Source organism: Leptonychotes weddellii, chromosome 9 (genome assembly GCF_054177405.1).
Source record: "Leptonychotes weddellii isolate Sample4059 chromosome 9, ASM5417740v2, whole genome shotgun sequence".
Taxonomy (NCBI): Eukaryota; Metazoa; Chordata; class Mammalia; order Carnivora; family Phocidae; genus Leptonychotes; species Leptonychotes weddellii.
This window is the reverse complement of record NC_138377.1, coordinates 1,792,197-1,815,319: the sequence shown is the minus strand read 5'-3', so window position 1 is coordinate 1,815,319 and position 23,123 is coordinate 1,792,197. Positions and strand designations below refer to the sequence as shown.

General features: G+C 52.7%; 1 protein-coding gene across 2 annotated transcripts in view; it reads right to left on the bottom strand.

Moving 5' to 3' along the window:
• Window positions 1-454: 454 nt before the first annotated feature.
• Window positions 455-23,123, bottom strand: part of CDC42BPB (CDC42 binding protein kinase beta) — an 86,464-nt gene continuing 63,795 nt past the window's right edge. Inside the window, exons 13-30 of one of the 2 annotated variants that reach the window (XM_081829863.1) lie at window positions 22,631-22,873; window positions 21,080-21,190; window positions 19,369-19,613; window positions 19,155-19,260; window positions 18,590-18,714; window positions 18,063-18,168; window positions 15,980-16,128; window positions 14,480-14,574; window positions 12,743-12,822; window positions 9,253-9,342; window positions 8,831-8,908; window positions 7,261-7,366; window positions 6,131-6,267; window positions 5,378-5,517; window positions 4,099-4,180; window positions 2,793-3,009; window positions 2,518-2,580; window positions 455-1,370 (exon numbers count right to left, since the gene is read on the bottom strand). In XM_081829863.1, coding sequence (XP_081685989.1) covers window positions 703-1,370; window positions 2,518-2,580; window positions 2,793-3,009; window positions 4,099-4,180; window positions 5,378-5,517; window positions 6,131-6,267; window positions 7,261-7,366; window positions 8,831-8,908; window positions 9,253-9,342; window positions 12,743-12,822; window positions 14,480-14,574; window positions 15,980-16,128; window positions 18,063-18,168; window positions 18,590-18,714; window positions 19,155-19,260; window positions 19,369-19,613; window positions 21,080-21,190; window positions 22,631-22,873 — 2,841 coding nt within the window. In that variant the 3' untranslated portion in view covers window positions 455-702. The remainder of the gene's footprint in view (window positions 1,371-2,517; window positions 2,581-2,792; window positions 3,010-4,098; window positions 4,181-5,377; window positions 5,518-6,130; window positions 6,268-7,260; window positions 7,367-8,830; window positions 8,909-9,252; window positions 9,343-12,742; window positions 12,823-14,479; window positions 14,575-15,979; window positions 16,129-18,062; window positions 18,169-18,589; window positions 18,715-19,154; window positions 19,261-19,368; window positions 19,614-21,079; window positions 21,191-22,630; window positions 22,874-23,123) is intronic. The other variant, XM_081829864.1, reaches the window with a different exon arrangement.

The following is a 23,123-nucleotide window of genomic DNA, read 5'->3' as shown; positions in this document are numbered from 1 at the left end:
GGTTCCAACGCACTTGGCGTGGCCAGCAACGAGGCACACAAAAGGTCGTCCTTTTACGTAATTAAGGAAAAATATGACCCCCACCTCCCACCCCGTTCCCACCCCCCATCCGCTCAACATCAGCATGTACCCTGTGGCCCGTCTCATCAACCCCTGCTCTTTGTCTGACCTGCTGCTTCACCGACTCGGGATACACCGAGCAGGTGATCTGAGGCGTAGAGTCTGCTAAGAGTGACCAGACAAGAGTGGGAAGTGCCCCCCCTGGAGCCAACTCGGGGCCTTGGCTCACCAAGCTCAGGCCTTAGAGACTCCTGTCCGGGGACCCCGTTCCACAGAAAGCCACTGAAACTAGACAAACAAAGGGACGCAGCTCCCAGCATTTCCAGGGACACATCTGTCCCAGCAGGAACTTTACCCCCGCACACTGGAGCTGAATTTTTTTCTGGCTACCAAAACCTTTTAGAGCTTGTTTTTATTACCGTGTGAGTTTATAAATCAGGGGCCCCTGCAAAACCCGGGTGCCCCAGGAGAGAAAGGCACCGCGGGCAGGAGGCTGGCGCTAGAGGGGACCCCCCTTCCCCCCCCCCCACTGGTCCGAGATGCGCTGTCAGGACTGCACCTTCTCTTGAAGAAATGCACGGGGCCCGCTTCTCTGGCGCCTAACTGCTCGGCTAAGGGAACTGAGAGACAAACCAAAGCAAACTAGAACGCATGCTGACTGTCGAGGTGAAGAGCAGCAACAGGGATATGGCAACAGAAAAACATATACATACTACAGGCAACAGGCGCCGCAGGCCACATGAGCTCCTGCATGCGTGACCTCCGACCTTGTGGGTCCACGTACAGTCCCATGTGGCTGAAGCAAAGCAGGTACTCCTCGCTTTTGAGCTCCACAGCACAAAGGGCATCAAAAGACTGCTGTGAGAGGAACGTAAGCGAGGGGTCATTGGGATTTACCAGGGTTAGAGCCTGCCCGTCCCCCTGGGGGCTCAGCAGAGAGAACCCCGAAGGGTAGCCAACACAGAGCTTGTCCTTGAGCGCGGCCATCCACTGCACAGTGCCGGGGGCCACAATTTCATTGACCTTCCTGTGGAAAGGCCTAGTTCTCTGGACCTCATAGCAAAGGACCAGCCGTTTCACAGCTGCGAACAGGAAGGTGGAGGAGCTCTTGTTCAGTGTTGCGGTCGCTATGAGCTGGCAGCCTTTTGTTTCTGGAAGCTTGATGTCGACGTTGCTTTCTGCCCCATCGAAGGCAGACCACGGACAGAGATGGACATGGTGGTTCCGGCCGCAGAGGAGGACGGCCACTTTGTCTTTGGGAGCAAGCTCGATCTGGTAGACTTTCTTGTAGTCAGCAACTCGGACGATCACTGCGGGAACAGAAATGCAGTGTCTCACGGTGGCTCCCGGGCACCTGCCCAAGGGCGCCAGGAACCTCCCCATCGGCTCCCTTCCCTGCCAGCCAGCTCTAGAACATGCTCTAGAATGTGCCTCCACCCCTGCCAACGTCACTGTCCTGCAGATGCCAGGGCAGCGCCCTCCTTCAGAAGCCCCCAGGGGCCGCCATTCTCACACTCCTCCCTCTGCCTCCATGGCACTAGCCACCCCCCCACCCAGCTGGGAGATGCTGAGCGTGCTGTGGCCTCGGGGGGTGGATCTGGACCTCCTTCCAGTTCATCCCTGAAGACGAGAACCCTCGGGTTGCATGTGGGGAACAAAGGCCCATCTCCAACCTCACTGGACCCTCAGATTAACTCTCTGAAAGCACCCACCCCCAAATTAACCCAATCTCCCCAATACCCTAATTGGTTAGGATCTGCACTAAGGGCTCTCTGAGCAGAGCCCTTGGTCTGGAACCTGAGGGACCAACAGCCCTGGGTGTGGGCCAGCAGCGGTCACCCCTGGTGATATGCGTTCACACCGGGCTCGGCAGGAAGGGAACGCTGTCCACCGTGGAGCAGCTCCTTATTTCTGGGGGATGTGGCCAGACCCTGGCCCAGGGCCCAGGCCAGTTCTAGTCTCCTTGGAATTCTCTCCTGAGACACAGGGTGGTGAAGAGGGGAGACATGGGATACTTTGCATTTCCTTGCCGGGAAGAAGGAAATGTCAAACTTTGAAGCGGAGAAAGGAAGTTTCAGGAAGGCCTCAGCACGTGCAGGCATTCAGTGAACGATCCTCCTTCTTGCCCCCACTCCCTCCCCAATCCTCTCCTTGACGAGCCCAGTGAGCACAGTAAGCTGCTCACCCGCCCCCCCAGGGGCTGCTGGTTGGTCTGGGTGCCCTGCTGCGCCCGGGGTAGGCCCTGCCCACCGCTGAGGCACCAGTGGGCACTCTGCCCGCATCTGCCGAACATCTGTCCGTCTGTTGCAAACGACGTTTCTCAGCTGTTTGCCTTTCCCTGTGTTTCCGTAATTCACACATCCCTGAACGCGTCTCAGCTCGCGAGGGTTCCTGCCACTGCCCCTGCGCCTGGCTGTGCGAGCCCGGGAGGACGGGCGGCAGCCCCTGTGCACTCACCGTCGCGGGTCACCTCTATGACGTAGAGCCCTTCTTCTAGGCCGACCACGATCCTGTCCCCATCTGTCAAGGCGGGAGGGGTAAGAACACACGAACGTCAGGCCTACTGACGCACACCATTCGCCTCTCGAAGCAGACGCAGGAACCCCGCTCCAACGGACAACACGGCCGTGGCCGCCGCCCGCTGGAGGGCCGATCGGGCACCGCACCCGCTGACACGCTCTGCTGCTCCCTGTGTCTCAAGAGCGCGGCCCCACGCGGCACCTGGCACGCACCCACGACGGCGGCGCTCAGGACGGCCTTGATGAGAGGCAGCGTGCTGTCGTAGGCCTCCTGCGGGACATGCACCACCTGGTTCCTCAAGCGGTTCTTGTGGAGGATCGACTGCAGTCCTTCTAGAATCCCAACCCACTTCCTCTTTTCGTTCTCATTTTCTGTCAGAATGAGCAGTGAGCTGGTCTTAGAAGGTGTCCCTAAGAGAGAGGCTGTCACCTTCGTGACAGACAAAGAGAAGAGCCATAAGACAACCAAAGCACAGCACACAGACGCCCACAGCCTGGCCTGGACGCCACCTCGCGCTGGAGGGCGTGCTGCCCAGCACTCTGGCTCAGGGCGACTGCTGAGTCCCGATTCTGGGGTGCCCACAGACGCTGTGAGGGGCTCTGCTGCTGTAAACGGGCGGGGGCACTGTTATAGACTGTTATATATAAAGGGCCCTGCATCCCTTCCTTGTCAGATTTTGCTCTTGCCAACACTGTGATGGAGTTACCCCATTTTAAAACTACCTCTTGAATGACCTCACTATAATTAACAACAGAACAGGAAAAACAGAATCTCCCACACAAACACTCTGCCCACACGTGCTTCCCTGTGAGCGTCCCCTGAGCCCGCAGCAGGAGCCTGGATGGCGTTGGCTGGTACAGAATGGTCAGCTTTTAAGCACCCAAGGATGGCAATTTTCTGTATCATACTTGTGAGGCAGTCTCTGAACAGATAGGTAAGTTCAGGAAAGAGGATTCTTGGACTTCATTTTGTGGTCAGTGAAAATCCTACTGTGTTTATAAAAATTCCCAATGGAGGGGTTGGGGGTGATTCTTTCCCTAATCCACAATCACTCAGAGGCTTCCTAATGCCACACCATCTAACATGAACCCAGTGGGGGGACCCTCCATCTCGGCCAACAAAAATGCTGCTGGGAAACGTCTACTGATTCCTTCTGTTTTGCTCCAGTTGAGGACGAGTAAGTCCCGGGGAGGGGAACTGCGGGGACACATCCCATCCATAAAGGACCACGGGGCGGCTCCCAGCATCAGGCACACTGTGACTGCACATACAGACCAGGTGCGGTGCAGGACAGAAGGCAGTACTGGTGACGTGGGGAAGGCGGGGCCCTGGGGAGGAGGGACCCCAACATGAGGGACGGCATCTGGAGCAAGACAGGAGGTGGAGGAACAGGAGTTCTGGGTCTGCTGGCCCCTTACTATGGCACAGTGAAATGCTCCAAAGAATTGTTCCATTTTAACCACGAGCTTTCCTTTTTAGGATTAACAAAACACCTCCAAGGAACAGAGAAAAGCATACCCTGAATATACACGGAATATCTCGGCGGGAAGCATGTATGACGTCTGAGGCCAGGACTGAGCTCACCGAGAACTCCTCATCTCTGGTAAGAAACAGAACACTTGGAACGTCAGAAAGAATGTGCACATGGGCCTGTCCCCCGCCCCCCAGTGCTACAAATCTCCTGAGAAAGGATACTTCCACGGCTCTACTTTCTAGAACATACGGTTGGCCCCTTGCCTCCAGCTGTGTAAGAAAGCTCTTATGCTGACAAAGCCCCCAGACTCGAGAACCCTGCAGGTGTTTCAGTGATGAGGGACGTGTGAGAATAAAAGCCCTTTCCCTGAGCCACATGGTTCTAGTCTGTGCCAGACGCTTCCAGCCACATACGCATCGCTGATTTGGCCCATACTTGGCTACAGTCAAGTGGCCGCCTGGTGATGGCTTCTAAAGAACGGGACGCAACCTGCGGAAACAGCCGTGCAAGCCCCACGTCCAACACTCTGAATCCCGGGCTCCACCTGCCTGTGGGCTCTTGGCCACCAGGCCGGGGCGCACCTGCGCCCAGTGACGGACGAGCAGGATCGCCTGGGGATGTGGAAGTGGGAGCCGCTGTGGAGGTGACTCAGCTACACGTCTGTCCCTGGAGCTGTCGTCGGGGGCACCACAGCCCGTGGCCCCCCAAGCACCAGTGCGGAGATTGAGGCGCCAGGCCCTCGCCCAGGTCAGGGGCAGACGGGACACCAGGCCCTGTGCTGAGCGTGCGCCTTCTAGGAACTGCTTTGATCTTCACAACCAACCTCCGACCTAATGATGTAATCATGCCCATTTTACAAATGGGGAAACACAGAGCTGGACGCTACCCCTAAGAGAAGCCAGGAGGGAGGGAGCATGCTACGCCGTCTCTGTCGGTCGGATGCTAGGAAGGCAGGTGATGAGAGATCCGTGGTAACGGAGGGTGTCATGCGGCAGAACCCTGGGCTCTAGGTTTCTGTCACAGACAGGATGTGCAGGTGCCAACACCTTGGGCTGGGCAGTGTGTTTCTGGGAAACCTCCTACCTGTTCTTGGGGCAAACAGTCTCCTTAAGTTAAATACCTATGTGCCAAATTGTTGGGTGCAAAAATACCCACAGGGAAATTTCTAGCACACACGTCAAGCACCTGTTTTTAGAACTGCGTGATGACCGAGGATGTGAAGGTATAAATGAGGTTAAAGATTACCCAGCAACAAACTCCCATTTTGGGCTAAAGAGAAGTCAGTCAGAACTCACAGAACAGGATGGAACACACAGAACAGACCTGAGGTCCAGGACCTGGCTGGCGACAACACCAGGCTGGGTGGACTTTCCTTCGGGCAGGTCATAGAGAAAGAGCTTGCAGTCACAGACCACTGCGTAAGCCCGCTGCCATCCTTTCTTCACCCCAGTGGGCTTCGGGACCTACAGATAACAGTGAGCACGTTCCACTGGGCCAGAAAGGCCAGGCCCCGAGCCCCAGGAGCCGCCTTGCCAAGGGCTTCCGTCCAGCTGCTGCGTGCTAGCCTGCTTCTCCAGGGACAGCGCCCTCCCCCACCCATGACCCTCCCGGGCTGGCGGCCAGAGCCGGTCTGGGCCCAGGAAGACTCAGGGCATGACTGGGGAGGAGTCCACACAGGATAAAAGGTGATGCAGGGAACAAAATGGGCAACTCAGCGAACAGGTGTGTTCACACCACACACACAGCATCCTGGAATGCCATAGCTCTGAGGCTGTCCGGACACAGCGGTTTTAAGACAGCACTCGGCTCTGGAACCATTTCTAAGTGACCGAAAGGTGGGGATGAGGGGCTCCGGAGGACTGAGCATGTTTCTGGGCTCCTCAGAGCCCGGGGGGCCTGAATGCCTCACTGCCCAAGAGGGGAGGAATCCCAGGACCAGCACAAAGGTCACTTCACAAAGCAACCAGGGTCGGCTGTCAAGAGCAGTGTGGTGTGACTGTGGGTCATCACAACGGAGACAGGGAGAGCGGAGCTGATGCAAAGTGCCCTCCCCCGCCCGGGCCTTCACGCTCCTACCTTGACGTAGCCCTTGTAGGCCGTTCCTATGCCTCTCTGCACGTCCACGCCCAGAGGCCGCTTGGACTGCTCGGGGGGGATGGGGCACACCTGCGGAGCACTCTCTTTGCAGGACACGTGGCAAGCAAACGAGCACACTGGAAAAGGGAAGGAGCACCGCCATCAGAACCTGCTGCCTCCAGAGCAGAAGCCACGGGAGAGCGTACGCCACAGATGCGGCCACGCAGTAATCCCCACATCACGGGAACAGCCCCGACACCCAGGGGAGCGAACGGTTTCTGGAACAGTCCCCACAAAGCCCAGGGACTCTGGCACCGAGCGGCCCTCGAGCATGCTCGTGGGGGCCCTGACATGGGCGCGAGGGCTAGCATGGCGGCGTGGCCACAGGGCCGTGCGTGCTGCTCCCCCAGGAAGCCGGGCCTCATGCCCCATAGCTCCGTCCCCCCCTCGCCTGTGGAGGAAACCAGCTGCAGGCGTGTGACCAGGCAGTGGCTTCAGGGAGAGACGGGGCTCCTGGCAGCCGAGCAGAAGGCCTGCCAGGGAACAAGGAAAAGGCTTCTGCTGCCAGGTAGACGCACAAAGCTGCTTTTGCAGAGCAAGTCCCCCTGTGACCAGCTGCTGTCACTTGTCATCACGTGTGGCGCCAGCTGGGGGCCCGTCTGTGAGACGGGCGATCGCACCGCACCGTCGTGTTGCCAGATGGGAGTGCGGCACAGGGCAGTGATGCGCCCAGAGATTACAAGGCCAACAATGACACCAGGAGAGACCAAACACCGGCGCTTACCCTCAGATGACGTGACGGGGAAGAGCGTAAGGTTCTGTTTACTCTCTGCTCTTCCTGATTTTCCAGAAGGACCGTGGACATTTCATTTCATAGTAAACAAGAGCCCACGGATAACCTGGGCCACCCTGTGGCCCTGTGCTCTCCCGCGGCCGCAAGGATTTGGGACTGTGTCTCCCAAAGCTCGACTGAGTGTTTATAAACCTAAAGAGGGAGACAATCTGCCCTCGGCTAGCTCACCAGGGGCTCTGTATTCCAGCCTCGTCTGACTTTAGAGTAACTGCCCCTCCTGCCCGGGTGTACCCCAGTCACACACACTGGCCCCCCGCGGCTTGCGGCCGCCACTCACCCTCACAGGCGTAGCCCTGCCGGATCAGCCCCACCATCAGGGACGTGCAGTGGCTGCACTGTGTGGGGCTGGAGAAGGACTTGATGCTGAACTGGTGAGCTTTTGGCTGGAGGAAGAACATCGAGAAGGTGAGACCCAGGCTCTGAGCAGGGACCATCAGTCTGCTTGTGATCAAACCGAGAGACTTGGGCATGACCCCGAGAAGCCGAGAATGCGCAGCTTCACTCTGAGGTCTATGTGCTCCTTACCGGTATTAACCAAGGAGTAGTGCTTACCACCCACCGACCAAACCTGAGCCAGAAAAGAAGTCAGCACATGCCTCCTCTGGTGAGCGGTCTTGCTCGCGGGAAGAGCAAGGGGGGCCGGGCAGGGACGCCATGCCAGCACAGCCCACACGCGCTCTGGGGCTGGCGCCTCGCCTCCTGGGGCTCTTGGGGGCTGGCTGGGGCCACGTTTTGGCGGGGGCTGCCACCCAGGGCTGCGCTTGCATGTGAGACCCAGAGCCACGCAAGAAACGAAGAGCAGCCCTGTTTCTAAGAGCAAGGGCCTGGACGGACCTGCCGCCCCTTGATGGGAGGGCGGGCGCATCACAACACGATCCGCAGTGGAATGAAGGGTGAGGCTGAACAGAGGAGCAAGCTGGAGACATGCAGCACGGCCAGTGTGTAAAGCTCCGACATAGCAAAAGAAAGGCTCGTTATTCAGGGACACAAATACTACGGGACCATGTGTAAGAAGCAAGGGAGTGGGCAACACAAAATCCAGAGGGCAGCCCCCCTGACCCCTGACTCTACGGGCATCGAAGCCCAAAGCCTAACAAAATCAAGTGTCTAAGTTGGCCCGCTATCTATGGTTGGGGCCATGCCTCGTTAAAGGAGAACGAAGCATCTAAGTGCATCAAGCCGGAAACTTCGGGCCTCCTCACGAGAGCCCTGGGAGCTGGCGCGAGGCCCCCACATACACTTCTGGGGAGGACGAGGTACAGAAGTGCACGCTGGGGGCTGCTCCGCTTACTCTGGGGGAAACACCCTTCCACGGACCCCAGGGCTCTCCACCGCTCCAAGTGCAGACGGACAGACGGAAGTCAGCCGCGAGCAGCGTGGTGTGGACACGTGACCAGAGTGGTCACTGCTGGAGATGCAGGAGAGACCGAATTCCGAAATTTCCAATTAACATGTGACCATGTGTCATTCACTGGCTGAATTAAGGAGACACAGGGTCAGGGGCACCCGGGTGGCTCAGTCGTTAAGCATCTGCCTTCAGCTCAGGTCATGGTCCCGGGGTCCTGGGGTCGAGCCCCGCATCGGGCTCCCTGCTCAGCTGGGCCCTGCTTCTCCCTCTGTCCCTCCTCCTGCTTGTGCTCTCTCACATGCTCTCTCAAATGAATTCTTAAAAAAAAAAAGAAAGCGAGAGAGACAGGGTCCCGACGCTTCGTGGACCACACACTGCTCACGGCAAACCATTACTAGGAACCAGGGTCTCGCTGTGCATACAAAAATAGTAAGTCTTATTATTCAAAGTTCCCTCCTAAAACTGAGAAGGCAGCATGGGTGCAAAGCCAGGCCCCTACCTTTGGTCCGGCCAGAGCGAGGGGCTGCGTGGTGGGCAGTGGCACAGTGGGTGGCCTCTGCGTGGCCCGAGCCATGTCCTGGGGACAAGCAGGGACAGGTGAGCATCCTCTGAGCTCGATACTGCTCTTACATATCACACCCTGCTTGGGATTCGTTTCTCTCTAGAACTGATTAATAATGAACGGCATTTTTAATTTCCTACGTTGTTGAGACATCGGTCAGAGCAGCCCTCGCCCAGCTGATACATGACAATAACAACTGAGACACAAGTTGGGCTCGGCGGCTGGCAGAGGGTCCTGCTACAGGGTGCGAGGTAGGACCGGGAGCCACCTTGGCATGAGCGCACCCTCTGCTCATCAAGGGCATGGGCGGGGAGGGGACCCAAGGGCTCACAGGGGAGCAACAGGGCAACACTGCTTACTTCCTGCTGTTCTGTGCTTGCGGCCACAGAAACCGATGGGGACACCTCTGGCTTCGGAGCCTGGGTCTCTTGCTCCCCAGCTGAGCTGCTCTGTGAAAACAAAGGCGGAGACACAGTGGGAAGGAGAGAACTTCCACAGAAGTCAGACTCTGATTGCACAGTCTGTCCCACTAGGGACCCCGGGTCCCACCCAGGCCCGTACTCCCATCACGTCCCATCAGAGTCCACTTCACTCACAGCTGTGCTGCCTTCCCCCAGGGCCACTGCCCTTGGCATTCTAAGACCAGAGTGGTGACCGCGTGGTCTCACAAGCCAAAGGCCAGAGGCCACCTGCCTCACCCTCCACCCGCAGCCCTGACCACCCGTTCTCCCCGCTGTCCCCCATTTAAGGGGCAGGAACCGGAAACCGCTGACCTACTGGTCTCGTTCAGAAGTGACTTTATCTATATCTGGTATTGTTAAGATAAAAGAGTCCAATACTTTTTAACCTCATTTCAGGGGCCAGGAAGAAATTCAGACATCAACAGGGGTCTGGGGCCTATGACCCAGAAGTAAGAATTTCCCTGAAAGTTCTACAACACAGGGAGGCAATGTTTTGTTCTAAGAACTCAAGATTCCCAAATTAATTTCACAATTTGAAACTGAAGCTAACACTTTGAATCTAATTTGAAGCTCATTTTAAAACCACTTGAAAAGGACCTCATTTTGAGTATTCCTGAAGTTATTTCCTCACGAAAGGCTGTGGTATTTGCACAGACGTACATAAACTACGTACTTATGCTCAGTAAGTGTTAGCACCGAGACGCAGAGGTAGCTGGAAGGTTCCTATAGGAGAAGCTGACAGCTTTATCTTATGTTCCACATTGAAACCCCAAGGAAGCAAACCAGAGAAACACTTTTTAAAAGTTGTAATTAATGAGGTTCCTATATAAGGAGCCGAATTCAGATGGGATGGTGGTGTGTGCATATGAACACGTACAACTGTGTACTGCGGTATATTTGAATCTGTTAACAAATTCACCAGGGAAACGCTACATCAATTAGCTAATCATCAAAGTACAAACTAAGCAAACTTCTCCCATAAATAAGGTGTATTACATGCATTAGAGTTCCATCTCTAGATAAATGAAAAGTAAAAGAATATCAGGTAACTGAATTTCAGCCATGGAACAGCCTGGCTAGTCTCCCTTGGTTGGGGAGGCCAAGGATGGGAATTAGGATGAGGAGCCGTCCCCATCTGAGGGCTGCTAGGGACACAGGGAGGGTGGCGGGGGGCCAGCATGGGCAGTGACTTACTTCTTCCTGAGAGGCTGGCAGAAGATGTGGGGACGAGGCAGAGTCCTTGATTGCGACAGATGGGAAGCATCACTTCCCGCCCAATGAACCCTTGCACAAAAATACACTGATTCCATCACCATGGCCAACACTGTAGTATTTAATGTGTTTGTACAGAGAAAGCACGGTAGAAGCTTCTAAAAGATGATCCTCAGGTCTGGAAACACCTCCTGACAAACCTAGACTCTGACCAAGGATTTTTTCTTTCCATCAGTGAATGTCCTTCCTCCTCAAACCACAGAGGGAAGGAGGGACAAAGACCAAACAGGGAAGACTGCAGGAGCGCTGGCTGCCGGATACGGCGGCCTCTGTCCAGGTGCAAGATGAGACCACCTCCCCAAGGACCGCTCCTCTTGGACTAATCCTGTGGAAATGCCTTGGCTCTCCGGGCCACCTCCACCCGGTAAGGACAGCCGCCCCCGGTCCACCAGGACGTGCCTGGTGCTCCCGCAGTGGGAGACACATGGGCCTTATGAGGCAGCAGGTTTCTGAAGGAACCAGCTTGTGAGGACCGGGTAAAGCTATCTGCTTCTTAAGGAAAACTGAGGACTTTAGGGAAAAGACAAGCATCACTAATTTGGTAAGAAACCATTTTGACAGGTGAATAGAAGCAGGTATGGGAGAGTGGTAGGAGCAATACAAACCTGCTTGATTTGGTAATAACTGATCCTAGGCAAGGACTGCTGCCGGACACCAGCCCGCAGCCATCCCAAAGTCCCAATGCTTATGAAGGGGTGGGGCGGGGTCTGGCGGACACCACCTCACTCTAATGATGAAGCCTGGCACCCCCAACCCTACACACATGGGAAATACCCAACATCTCCTGCGCAGAATCCATGCCAAAATGTTTAACCCGCTTCTAATCGCGAGGAACTATCAGACAAATCCAGAACATAGGACATTCTGCAAGACGGCTGGGACGGCCACTAGAGAAATACAAATGCTATAAAAGCTGGGGGTGGGGGAGGAGTGGAGGCGCTGTTCCAGATCCAAGACGGATGCGACCTATGGGCTCTGGCTGGATCCTGACCGGGGAGGCCAGCCAGCAGTAAAGGACTTTGCTGGGCAACAAGGGAAACGTAAACGTGTGCTCTGCTTGGGCTTCAGCGGGAAGCGTCCTCCGCACTGCAGTCCTGCGAGAACACCCTCGTCTCGGGAAACAGACCCTGGAGTGTGAGGGGACGTGTCTGTGCATACCGGTGGGATAGCTGTATGCTTACTGTACTTTCCTTCAAGTTTCCTGCAGGTTTATAATTTTCTAAATAAAAAGTTGGAGATCAACAAAAAAAATGACGCTTTATCAGAAATCCCATTAATGAGATCTGCTTTCATTATTTTTACTTTCTGGCTCGTTTCAGGGTTTGCTAGTAAGGGTCCACTCCTAGCATTTTGGAAAAAGAGGGAAAGGCTGTCCTGGGTACACCTGCAGCGCACGCACGGACGAAGCGGGGCTCACGCAGCACCAAAGCCACTTCCTCACGCGGCTCCGACCTACTCCCGGAGCGGAGGCTCGTCACACTGAGCGCCAACACCAGGCTGGCGACAGGGTACCCGGGGCTGGACTGCTCTCATAAACCACTTTCCTCCACCCGTCCTTAAGACCAAACTGTACAGCCATACAGGACTTGCTGAAAGGTTAATGAGGCTTATTCATTTGCTGCGGTATGAGAATTTGTGTTTTCAAAACTGCCACGGGGCACCTGGGTGGCTCAGTCGGTTAAGTGTCTGCCTTCGGCTTGGGTCATGATCTCAGAGTCCTGGGATCGAGCCCCGCATCTGCTCGGCGGGGAGTCTACTTCTCCCTCTGCCTCTGCCTGCCCCTCCCCCTGCTCGTGTGTGCTCTCTGACAAATAAATAAATTAAAAACAAAAGCTGCCTGAAATACTCAGCACACAGCCAGAGGCCAGCGTAGATTTCTCCCCCGAAGATGCTGAGCACTTTCTTAATCAACTTCCACTTAGTCTGAGGATGCTTCTCTGGGATCATTTTAAATACCTTAAATGTGTCTAACCTCACACACTGACCACCACGTAACGGGTCCGCATGAGGAAAATGCTGTTAGATGTTGTGGGTGGCCCCACATGGGATCAGAGCATGTCATACTAGCTCTAACTTACCATCAATTCATTTGTCACTTTTAAAAATAACCACTTACTCTGAACGTCAGATCGTGTGCAAGAGGGGCAGTGTTGAAGTACTCAAAAATAGAATCCTGAAAATCCGGAAGTTTAAGGCCTGTAAAAAAGAAAAGACCAGTCAAGGCAGGTTTAAAAGATGGTCTTTTGTGCTTAGATGAGAAGACGCAACGTCATCATGATGTCAATCCTCCACAAGCTGATAAATCTGATGCAATTCTAGTCACGTTTGTTTGGGAGAGTCACCAAGGAAGATGGTCTCAGAAATCCCTATAAAAGGGGGTTGAAAGAGGAGATCTACCAGATATTAAAACAGGCTCCCCAAAACCTTTTTAATCACAATCAAGCCAACAATGAACGAGGAGGAAAATCCAGAGACAGACTCTGGTGCTCAGGGGAGTCTCATGTGGGAAGGGTCACATGTGAAATCAGTACAGAGAGGAACTTTTCAATAACTGGTATCAGACAACTAGCACAGGAAAAAGATAAAACTAGATCCATTCCTCAAAATGTACATCAGAGTCAATTCCAACTGAATCAGTAATCCAAATTTAACAAATGAAACCATACCAGTATTAGAAAATATGAGTGAATTACTTGGAGTACCTGGGGATTTGAGAATATCTCCCTATGACTCGAGAAAAGAGAAGACTGATAAATTTATTGCACAAAAATTAAAAACAAAAAAGTACCAAAAAACATAAGCTTGGTAAAAAACAAAACATAAGCAAAGTAAAAAAGACAAAAGACAAACTGGGAAAAAAATCTGTAACTTCTATCACAAACAAAAGACTCTTATCCTCGATATACAAAAAGCTTCTAGAAGAAAAAACCTGACATACAAAAAGCTTCTAGAAGAAACTTAACCTGAATTTTAAAAAATGGGCAAAAGATACAAATACATAAAAATTACAGAATAAGAAATGCGAATAGCTCTTAAACATACAAAAAGGAGCTCCATTTTGCTCATGATAAGAGAAGCGCGAGTGAACTCTCTATTTCGATGCTACTTCTCGCCTATTCGGCATGCAGACCCACTCTGCAGGCGAGCCTCTGGGGCGGAGTCTGGCAACGGCTAGCATGAGTGGATGCATGCTTACTCTCTAACCGGCAACCCCGCTTCCAAAAATACCCCCACAGAAATAGGAACTGTTATATACACATGGTTTTTCTGTGCAGCCCAGCACCGTCCACACCCCCAGCAGAGTGCCCCAGCAGACCACCTCGCATGCCGTGGCCCTACCCACACGCAGAATGGAGCCCCAAGCAGGCTGCCTTGCATAACCAGGAGGATACGGGTGCATGCCTTTACACACATGTATTCGCTGTGTATTCCAAGATCTGATGGCAAGGATAAACCAAAGCCCGTGCGTACCTTTGGGGAAGGTATCTTTGAATGTGCCCTATTTCAGAATTTGGGCTTTGAAATTGTGTTAAGTGCTTTCTTTACGAAACTAAAAAAAATTAAATCTAAAACAAAACCATATCCTTAAAAGAAGTTTATATTTAAATAATTCAGAAGCTTGGGCGCCTGGGTGGCTCAGTTGGTTGAGCGACTGCCTTCAGCTCAGGTCATGATCCTGGAGTCCCTGGATCGAGTCCCGCATTGGGCTCCCTGCTCGGCGGGGAGTCTGCTTCTCCCTCTGACCCTCCCCCCTCTCATGTGCTTGCTCTCTCTCATTCTCTCTCTCTCAAATAAATAAATAAAATCTTTAAAAAAAAAATAAATAATTCAGAAGCTTGTAATTTTAATTTACCAGTATCTGCTCTAAATTTTTCTTCCATCTTTTTCTTCAAAATTTCCATTTCTTCTAATAATTCTCTATTTTTGGCTTCGGAATCCTTTAGTTTACTAAAATAAAAAACAAAAAACAAATGGCTTTAAGCACACTGAGAATAGATCATCCACATATTCACTTAGCAAGTGTCAGAATGTGAGGGCAGGGGCTCGTCTCCAGTGCCTAGGAAAGTGCTGGAACACGGCAGGCTCTCCGCTGAACAGAAACACAGATCCCCTCTTGGCCTGGGTGTGCCTACTGAGTATGTTATGGGAAACATGGATACTTCCCAATTATAAACAGACACGGATTTTAAAAATCATGGTTAATGCAGGTGTATCTCTTGAGGCCGTCATGGAGTTTCTGACACTCCTAGTTTCTTTCCAGAGGAGTCCTTTGTCCTCCGAGGACACACGACCTCTAAACGTCTTTCTCATAGCTGGCAAGATGGCGGGCTGCACCTGAGACCATGACCGCTGCCCAAGCACTGGGGGTCTTGGGGCTCCCACGCGGTCACGGGGCGACACAGCAGTCAGACCGCGGTGGTTAATGTCTGGCCAGGAGGCGCCCGGTACAGTCCAGCAGCGGAGCGGGGGTCTGCATTGAACTAGCGGGGAGCGCTGGCTGGCCCACCACACCTCTGCCTGTCTCATCATCTGTAAAATGGGGTTGCAAGACTGCCGGCCTCCCGGGAACACTGGAAGGGTCACATCGTTAACAGCATTGCTTACAGGGAGCATTATTTAAATGGTAGCTGTTATTACTCTTCTAGCTCCAAACCAACGGAACGTGTGACTCGGTAATCCTGTCAGTGACATCCTTAGTGACACCCAGGTGCCCACCCCCTCCAGGGAGGAGCCTGCCCCACCTTCCACATCAACTGCCACTACTACAAGTCGGGAGGCCTGGTTTTTACGAAGCCGCGAGCGGGTCACTACTGTGTCCTGGGCACGTCAGGCAGCATCTGCTGGTGGCAGCCCCTCATCACACACTGGCTGACTTTACTCTCGTGTGTAAATGGTGTTCTTACGACTGTATGAGGTTGGAAAAGAGCTTTCAAATAGGCATACCACCTTCCACCTATATTTTAAAGTAAGTTTCAGGTTAAAAGGAAAAATTCGAAGCTGATGAACTGAATAGCACTAAGGTGAAAAAGAAGCCCAGAGAGGTACCCACCAGATGTGTGGCCATGTCCTGTCACCCAGCACGGGGAAGACAAGCATCGCCCTCTACACACACAGACACTGACCCTTCAGAACTGTGGACTCATACCACTCTCGTTATTCCTTGGAAACACTAACATAACCCTCCAGTGGGTGAAGGGCATTTGCACATTCGTCCAATCGATTCTTACTGAGCACCTACTAGGTGCCCAGAAAGTCCCACCGCTCAAAGCTCCTTCAGTCAACTATGTCACAGGACAGGGGCGTGCCCAAGGTCACACAGCCCCCCGCACGGTCGGACCACAGCGCCAGGTACCTTTCAAAGGAGAGATTCGTGTCTTTGACTTTCCTCAGCTCCTCCTGAACAAGCTGTTTGGCCCGGATCTCTGCCTCAAGAGCGGACTGCAATTCTAGCCGCGCAGACATGTCCAGCTTCTGACTCCGGCGAACCTTCCAAAGGGGATCCTACAGATGAAATATTGCAGATACGCTGTTAAGCTATTTATTTGTTAAACAAAATGCTGGCAGGTACTTCATCTTTTTTCTAAAACTTTTATTATCATTTAAATATTAATTAATTTACATATTAATTTGATACTGTTAGATATTATCAAAGTCCATCAGACCCAGTTTTAGTTTGGGCATTTTGTGACTTTTATTCTTAGATATCTTGTAAAGAATGAGATGTACCTTTTCTTATTTTTTAAAAGAATAAAACTGAAACTCAAGTGTAATTTCTATTTGAGCCCACTAGACTCTCTTACAAACCTAAGATATATCGCGAGGTCTCAGCTGTCTTACTTTTCCTTTATCTGGAGACATTCTGCCATTTCACTCTTAGAGATTACATCAGTACTCACCGGTCATTCCTACCGAGGATGAAAGACTACAGTAACAAAGGGGAGGGGGAGGGATGGGGTAACTTAATGAAGCCAGCCTGATGACAGTGTCCTATTCCTGCTGAGCCCGATGTAGTCCATCCGCTTTCAAGAGGGACAGAAGTCTGGGGATACCACTTTGATAGGCCTTTTTAAAGTTTTAACACAGGATTTTTCATTTTCCGTCCACACAGTAAAGAGAAGAAAGATAACCCAGTGCAGGTGCGTAGGGATAGAGAGAGTGGCGCTTCATCTAGACACTAACGACTGTACTGAAATCCAGCAAGTGAGAGAAAACTCAGCGAGTCTTCAGATGACTGCGTCGTACACGGACTTAACAGGTGAACAATACACTTCTCAGGACAGAAAGGAAATATACTTTCATCCAGCCCTCCAACAGGAATATCCTGTGACAAGAATCTCAATCAATCCATTTTGCTAAAAGGACTACGACTGTATTCTTTCATCTTTTCTTTTTTTTTAAGATTGTATGTATTTATTTGACAGAGAGACACAGTGAGAGCAGGAACACAAGCAGGGGGAGTGGGAGAGGGAGAAGGAGGCTTCCCACTGAGCAGGGAGCCCGATGCGGGCCTCGATCCCAGGACCCCTGAGCAGAATGCAGACGCCTAACTGACTGAGCCACCCGGCGCCCCTCTTTCATCTTTTATAAGGCTTCTGCACTAAGTTTATTCAGTGCAGTTCATAAGTGCGAGTATACATGTAAACATGATTGGAAGAAAAAAGAAAATGTAGAAACAAAAAATATCTGATCATTTGAATTGGTTTTTATAAATCTAAAATCTAAAAATAACCATGTTTTCCAATTAAAGAGCAAAGAACATGGCTGTATTCTTTGACAGGACAGTATGAAATGTGCCGGGTGCTTGGGTGATGGGATGAGTGGTTAATGACATTGAAAGGTGCTGCCCCTTTCGGGTAAATATACCTTCAAATCAGCACAACGCGGGGATGAAAATTTGGGTTTATTAAGTTCTGGATAAAGTTTTAATAGAGTTGTTCCACTCGACCGTTCTTGTTACTTGCATACGTTATCCACACAGTAACTTACACACGTACACAGGTGTCGTACAAACGGCAAACGGGAGCAGGAGGGCTGAGTGTGGCTGTGCCCAGAAGTGAGCCTGGGCGCAGACGGTGCTGCGTTCAGCCCAGAGCTCGCCACGCTCCCGGCACTCAAAGCACACGGACCACTGCCCAGGCGGATGACAGAATGAACAGGACCAGTGTCCGGGAGGGCAGCAGCCCGTCCTGGGGAGGATCCCTCCACAGAGCCCAGCACGCGGTGATCACGTGCTGTGGGAGCGTGCGCTATCAGAAGAGGCTGTGATCTCCTGGCAACGCGCAGACCCTGAGCTCCTCAGACTGGGCAGCTCTGGCCACACGGAAGTCCCGCCTCATCAGTGAGACCCGCCTGGCACTGAGCTGCACTCGTGCTCAACAGAAAGCCATTAATGAATTCCATCGCCATCAAAATGCAGAGTTCAGAACAAAGCCTACCAGTGCTCTGGACCCCAGACTGGAGCTCCTCAGAGTCTCGAGCTCTTCGGTCATCTTAGAAGCAAGAGCCTGAAGATAACCTCGGGCATCTTTCTCGTCGCTGACCCTAGAGGAGGACCATACCCCGTGAGCCAGAGGAGCCGAAAATGAGAACAGGTTCCTGCCTCCCACGGGACAGAGTGACGCCGTGTCCTATCAGCCAGAACAGTCGCCCACGACCATCGAATGCCTCTGCTAGCAAGGGCAGCCCCAAGTCCCTTCTGCTGAGTTGTGCGGAGGCCTGGCCTCCCGCTCACCAGAACACAGGGGGCGTGCAAGCCTGACCCACACCGTCAGTGACTCGGTGCGGTTTCTCCACCTTTAGTCCAATGTGATGAGCACTGGACAGAGCTGCTGCCCCTCGACTTTAGCGATTCGGGGAAAGAGCAGAGAGGTCTGTGCTGAGGCCTCAGAGAAACCGCGTCGGTGAGGAGAGCCCGACGGGCTCAGGCAGGGCTGGGGACAACCGCGGCCGGGCACGCACATACCACTGAATGATCTCTGCAATCTGAGCTTCCCAGTGGGCAACCGACTCCCTCTTGGCTGCCAGGTCCTGCAGCTCATCCTCCAGTTGTCTATTCTGAGCTGTGAGTTTGTCCACAAAGGAACAAAGCTGAAATTAAACAATTGTACCACACGACTTGTTATTTGGTGCCTTTTAAACTTTTTTTTTTTTTTATTAAGATTTTAACCTTTTGTATTTTCTGGGGATCTCCGTAGAAAGCTAGAAGCTAAAAGGTTGCTCTTCAAATAGGACGTCAGCATTGTTACAGCCCAAGTTCTTCTCAAGAGTCTGAAAGCTTTCCTCGTTACGAGATATTATCCCAAACTTAGTTTTCAATGTAGATTTTTCGAGTGTATCTAACTTCCGTCACATCTCAATACAAATCTGAACACACTAAGAGATAAGAGCTGGTGGTTTGGGGTAATTAGCAGCTTTTAACCCAGTGAAACACCCCATTCTGAAGATCAAACCTATGACTTCCCGTAAGCATTAAGCTCCCAGGACGCGTGACCGAGGACATTGTGGCCGCGAGCGGGGGCGCAGATTACCCTCTCGCTCTCAGCCGTGAGCTTCTTGTTCTCCTCCAGAAGCAAGGCTCTCTCGCGCTCGTACTTATCTCTTACTGTGCCTACCGCCTCCTCCATTTCCGTGTGCCTGGGAAAGTGTGAGAGAGAAGGGAGTCAGAAGCCAGTGAGCCAGCCCCCCAGGGGGGCAGGGGCACAAGCCAGCACCCGCGACACTGAGGAGCGCACGGACACATACCGCTCTCGCTTTGACTTCTCCAATTTGTCTTTTAACATGAGAACTTCCTTCTGCAGGGCCAGCTGGTGGCTCTCCGAATCGTGCACCTCCTTCTTCACGTTTTTGACTTCCAGCACATGGGAGGCCTCACGCCTGACCAACTCCTCTTCGTAAAACAGGACTTTCTTCTCAAGCTCGGATTTGATTTTGGAAATCTCCTGCTGATGTTCTAAGGTGGCACCTGGTCCCCGGCCTCCTTGCTTCATCTGAAGATAAAGGTTAGATTAAGTTAATTACAGAGCTCTGGGTCCTCCCGAGGGCCACGCGGCCTGTCACCACCCCCCCCCCCCCCAGCGACAGGCGCTGCACCTGACACATCTGGGCCCAGCGGCGGATGCCAGGGGCTGACGGTATCTGCCCTGCTGAAGGGACGTGCCCCAATCTGCCCGGGACTCCAGAAGCTCTTTCTCTATGCCCTGACACGAAGGGTCTTCAAAGCCTCCTCCCACTATTGGTTCATCACGCAAATACTGCTTTGACGGCTGACTATGTGTCAGGCGCCTCTGCAGTAACAGGGTTACACCGTGCTCTCTGCTCTCACGGGGCAGGGGGAGAGACGGACGACAAGCCAGGGACTAAGCAACAAGATGCTAACACAAGGCAGCGCGACCAGGAACGGGGGTGGCACGAAGCGCACAGCTAGAGACGGCGGCGCTGAGGTGGTGACACGGGAAGCGCCCTATCAGGCGACGAGCGGCAAGCGAGCTGCGTGCACAACAGGAGGGTGTCGGGGTGGCTGGGCGAGCGGGAAGGGGAAGTGCCCGGAGGGGCGCCGTTAGGGTCACGTCACCCCGGAGCCACGGGAAGCCGCCGGTGGGCACAGGACAGGACGCACTCGGGCTGCCACGTGGAGCGCGGACTGTCACTCTGGACGGCGACAAGCACTCGGGCACAAGGGGGCAGAAGTCTAGGCCCACGGGGCTGCCCCCGGCCAGACCAGACGGCAGCAAGACGACGGAGAGAAACAGGCAGCTCCGACATATGTGCTGGGGGAGGGGGAGGCCCACTGTCCCCACTTCACAGATAAGGAAACCAAGGCTCAGAACGGCAACTCGCGCACCTGAGATCACACTAGGCTAACACGGAGACCTACCACTAGCGCTCTCTGCTCGCTCCCTCCCTCGCTCCGCTCCCTCCCAAGGTGCCTGGCTGCACCCGGCCACCAGCCTGTCTCTTCAACTTCAGTGGCAGGATGTGGGCTTCAAGGAACACTTCCAGAAATGGACTCCACTGAATTTAGAAACTTGAGACAGGGAGGCCTGGGTGGCTCAGTCAGTTAAGCGTCTGCCTTCAGCTCAGGTCATGATCCCAGGGTCCTGGGATTGAGCCCTGCGTCGAGCTCCCTGCTCAGCGGGGAGTCTGCTTCTCCCTCCTCCTCCCCCCTGCTCGTGCCCACCTCATTCTCTCTCTCTCTTTCTCTCAAATAAATAAAATCTTAAATAACAAAAAGAAACTCAATAAATGGTAGGTATCAGGTGTTAGTTTACCAGCGTTTCCTATAAACTGCCTGAGACTTTTTACAGAAGGGAAAACATGAAGGAACTGGACTTTTCAAAGGGAAAAGCTGCCATAAAGCCATGTTCTCCAGGCCCGGCGTCTCTCCGCAGCCGCCCTCCCCCGACAGGCCCACCGCGACAGTCAGGGAGATGGTCTGGCCTCCGGAAGGCACTACCTTGAGGGCCTCAAGCTCACTTTCCACTTGCTTGGAGAAGTTCTCGCTGTGCTCACGAAGCTTGCGCTCCCTGGAGGCCTCGGCAACGGCGTCCTCCAGCCGAGCTTCCAGCTGCAAAAAGAAGGCCCGCTGCTTACTGGCACGAAGCCGGCCCTCCGGACAGGGGCCCTCGGCCAGCGCAGTCCTACAGCGTCTGACTCCTTCCCTCCTCATCAGATTTCAGACCCAGTTAAAGGCTGAAAAACACACTTCAAGACTTAACCGGAACAGCTGGTTAGTAATAAAACAAATTCAAATTCTAATTTAAATCAATAATTTGGCATTAAATTTCAAGAAAGGATGCAGAATGGTGAAGCAAGTACTTCGGGTGTCTGGAGAACACAAACTCATCTATTAAACGACAATCGTCATGCGTGTGTGCGAGCAGGGGGCAGCGGAAGGACGGCAGCCCTGGCTGTGTGGGCCTCGGCGGCCTGCCTTGTCCCCCACAGTGACTCCTCTGCAACGTGACCGCTAACGCTGGTCAGGGGTTCCACGGACCGGAGCCACGGCCAGCTACAACTACAAAGGTATCTGGTAGTAAAATAAGTGCAGAAGAAAACAAACAAGCATGTTGAGACCAAGTGACAAAGATCACATACTTCTAGGCCTTCTGATTCAGTTTACTAAGCAAATTTTAACAGAATTCAATACTAAGGGCTGCTTAAAGTATGTCACTCGTTAGTGGAAGGGCATCTGGAGCATCTCAGGCAGCCAGTTCTCAAAGTCGGGTCTTGAGGCCCTGGGGGAATAAAGGCCCTTCTTTTTCTAATTACCTGGGTTTTCTTCAAATACTTGAACCAAAACAGTGTAACACGACGGACTGAATGCAGAAATAGGTATGACAACCTACGTGTTATTATTAAGGCAGTTACTAAAAAAAAGCACAAAAATGTAAAAATGCCACTCTTTTCACTACACAGGGGAAGGTAGTTACTTTTCATAAAAAATGTTACTTATGTCAACACGTGATGGGTTTATTGTTAAACTGAAAGAAGTGTCTTCATTTCTAACATGGTAAATACAAAGGGCTGTAACCAACACAAACAAAAGCTCTTTGGGAGGTCTCAACAATCTTTAAGAGCAAAAAGCCGTCCTGAAAGCAAAGTCTCAGAGCCCCTGGGCTGACGTGAGGTGCGCCTGGCTGAGCCTTGCTCTTCCTACCCTCCCTCCGCACCCACCAGGGACATGCGGCTCATGCACACTTACGCGGTGCTGGATCGATCATGACACATTTATGTTATATTTGTGAGGTATGAATACCCTCTCTATTTGCTTTAAAAGGGAATTTTTAACAATCAGCATCCTAAGACATCTCTTAATAATTTCACTAATAGATACTGAGGGCTGAGAAATACCAAAAAACTTGGCAAGCCAACTTACTTGGTTTCTCATAAAATTTAAGGCTTATTTTAAAGTAATTTATATAACTCACCCCAAGTTCTCAAGATGTTTTATTAGGATCATACAAAGGTCCAAACAGTACAATCCCTGAAATAGCTAAAAAGCTACCTCTTTCCTGAACTTCTCAGATTTGCGCATTTCCTGCCGCATGGAGTCGATCTTCTGCATGGCCACCTCCACCTCCTCCTCTTTGTCGCGGAGCTGCCGGGACACCTTCTGCTTCTGGGAGCGAAGCTCTGCCATGCGCTCGTTGAGCTCCGAGAACTCCTGCAAGGCCAGCTTTCGCTGCTGGTGGGCATCTTTGAGTTCTCTGGCCTGGGATTTCAATCGCTCTGAAGCTTCGACCAATTGCTGAACAGAAAGAATGACAGCTATTTGACATTTGCTTGACAAAGATGTGGAAGGCTGGAAGCTCAGTCTTTCCCCGCAAATGCCGGCTACAGACCATGGCCAAGACCCAAGAGCTCACCTTCTTGAAAAAAGCCCTTGGCTCGGCCCCAGCACGCTATGAGGTGCCTGGAAGAAGCCCACCCGAGCCGAGGTGCTGAGCGTCACCTTCACTCCAGGAAAGACCCCCAGTGACACGGCGACCAGAAGCCCA